Source organism: Chaetura pelagica, unplaced genomic scaffold (genome assembly GCF_000747805.2).
Source record: "Chaetura pelagica isolate M959 unplaced genomic scaffold, ChaPel_1.0 scaffold187, whole genome shotgun sequence".
Taxonomy (NCBI): Eukaryota; Metazoa; Chordata; class Aves; order Apodiformes; family Apodidae; genus Chaetura; species Chaetura pelagica.
Window position 1 is genome coordinate 20,465 of NW_009953900.1, and position 218 is coordinate 20,682.

At 57.3% G+C, this 218-nt stretch overlaps 1 protein-coding gene across 1 annotated transcript in view; it reads right to left on the minus strand.

The window, feature by feature from the left end:
- Positions 1-218, minus strand: part of USP48 (ubiquitin specific peptidase 48) — a 41,052-nt gene that overhangs the window by 10,809 nt on the left and 30,025 nt on the right. The window contains exon 18 of the mRNA XM_010001378.1: positions 97-207. Within this exon, the coding sequence (XP_009999680.1) occupies positions 97-207 (111 nt within the window). The remainder of the gene's footprint in view (positions 1-96; positions 208-218) is intronic.

Sequence of the window (218 nt, forward strand, 5' to 3'; positions counted from 1 at the left end):
TTTGCTCCTGGTGTTGCTGGAGCTCAGCGAGCCTCTGGGAACATTCCCTGAGGCTCACAGGAGATGAAGGCAGATGTGTGAAGAGAAGAAACTCACAGTTTGGAGTCTTCTTTGGTCATGGAAGCGTAGGTGAACATGAGGCCCCCGTGGGGGCAGAGGAGAGCACTGTTTCCTACCGAGGACACGGGGCTGCAGCGCGTCGGCCTCCTGCGAAGGAA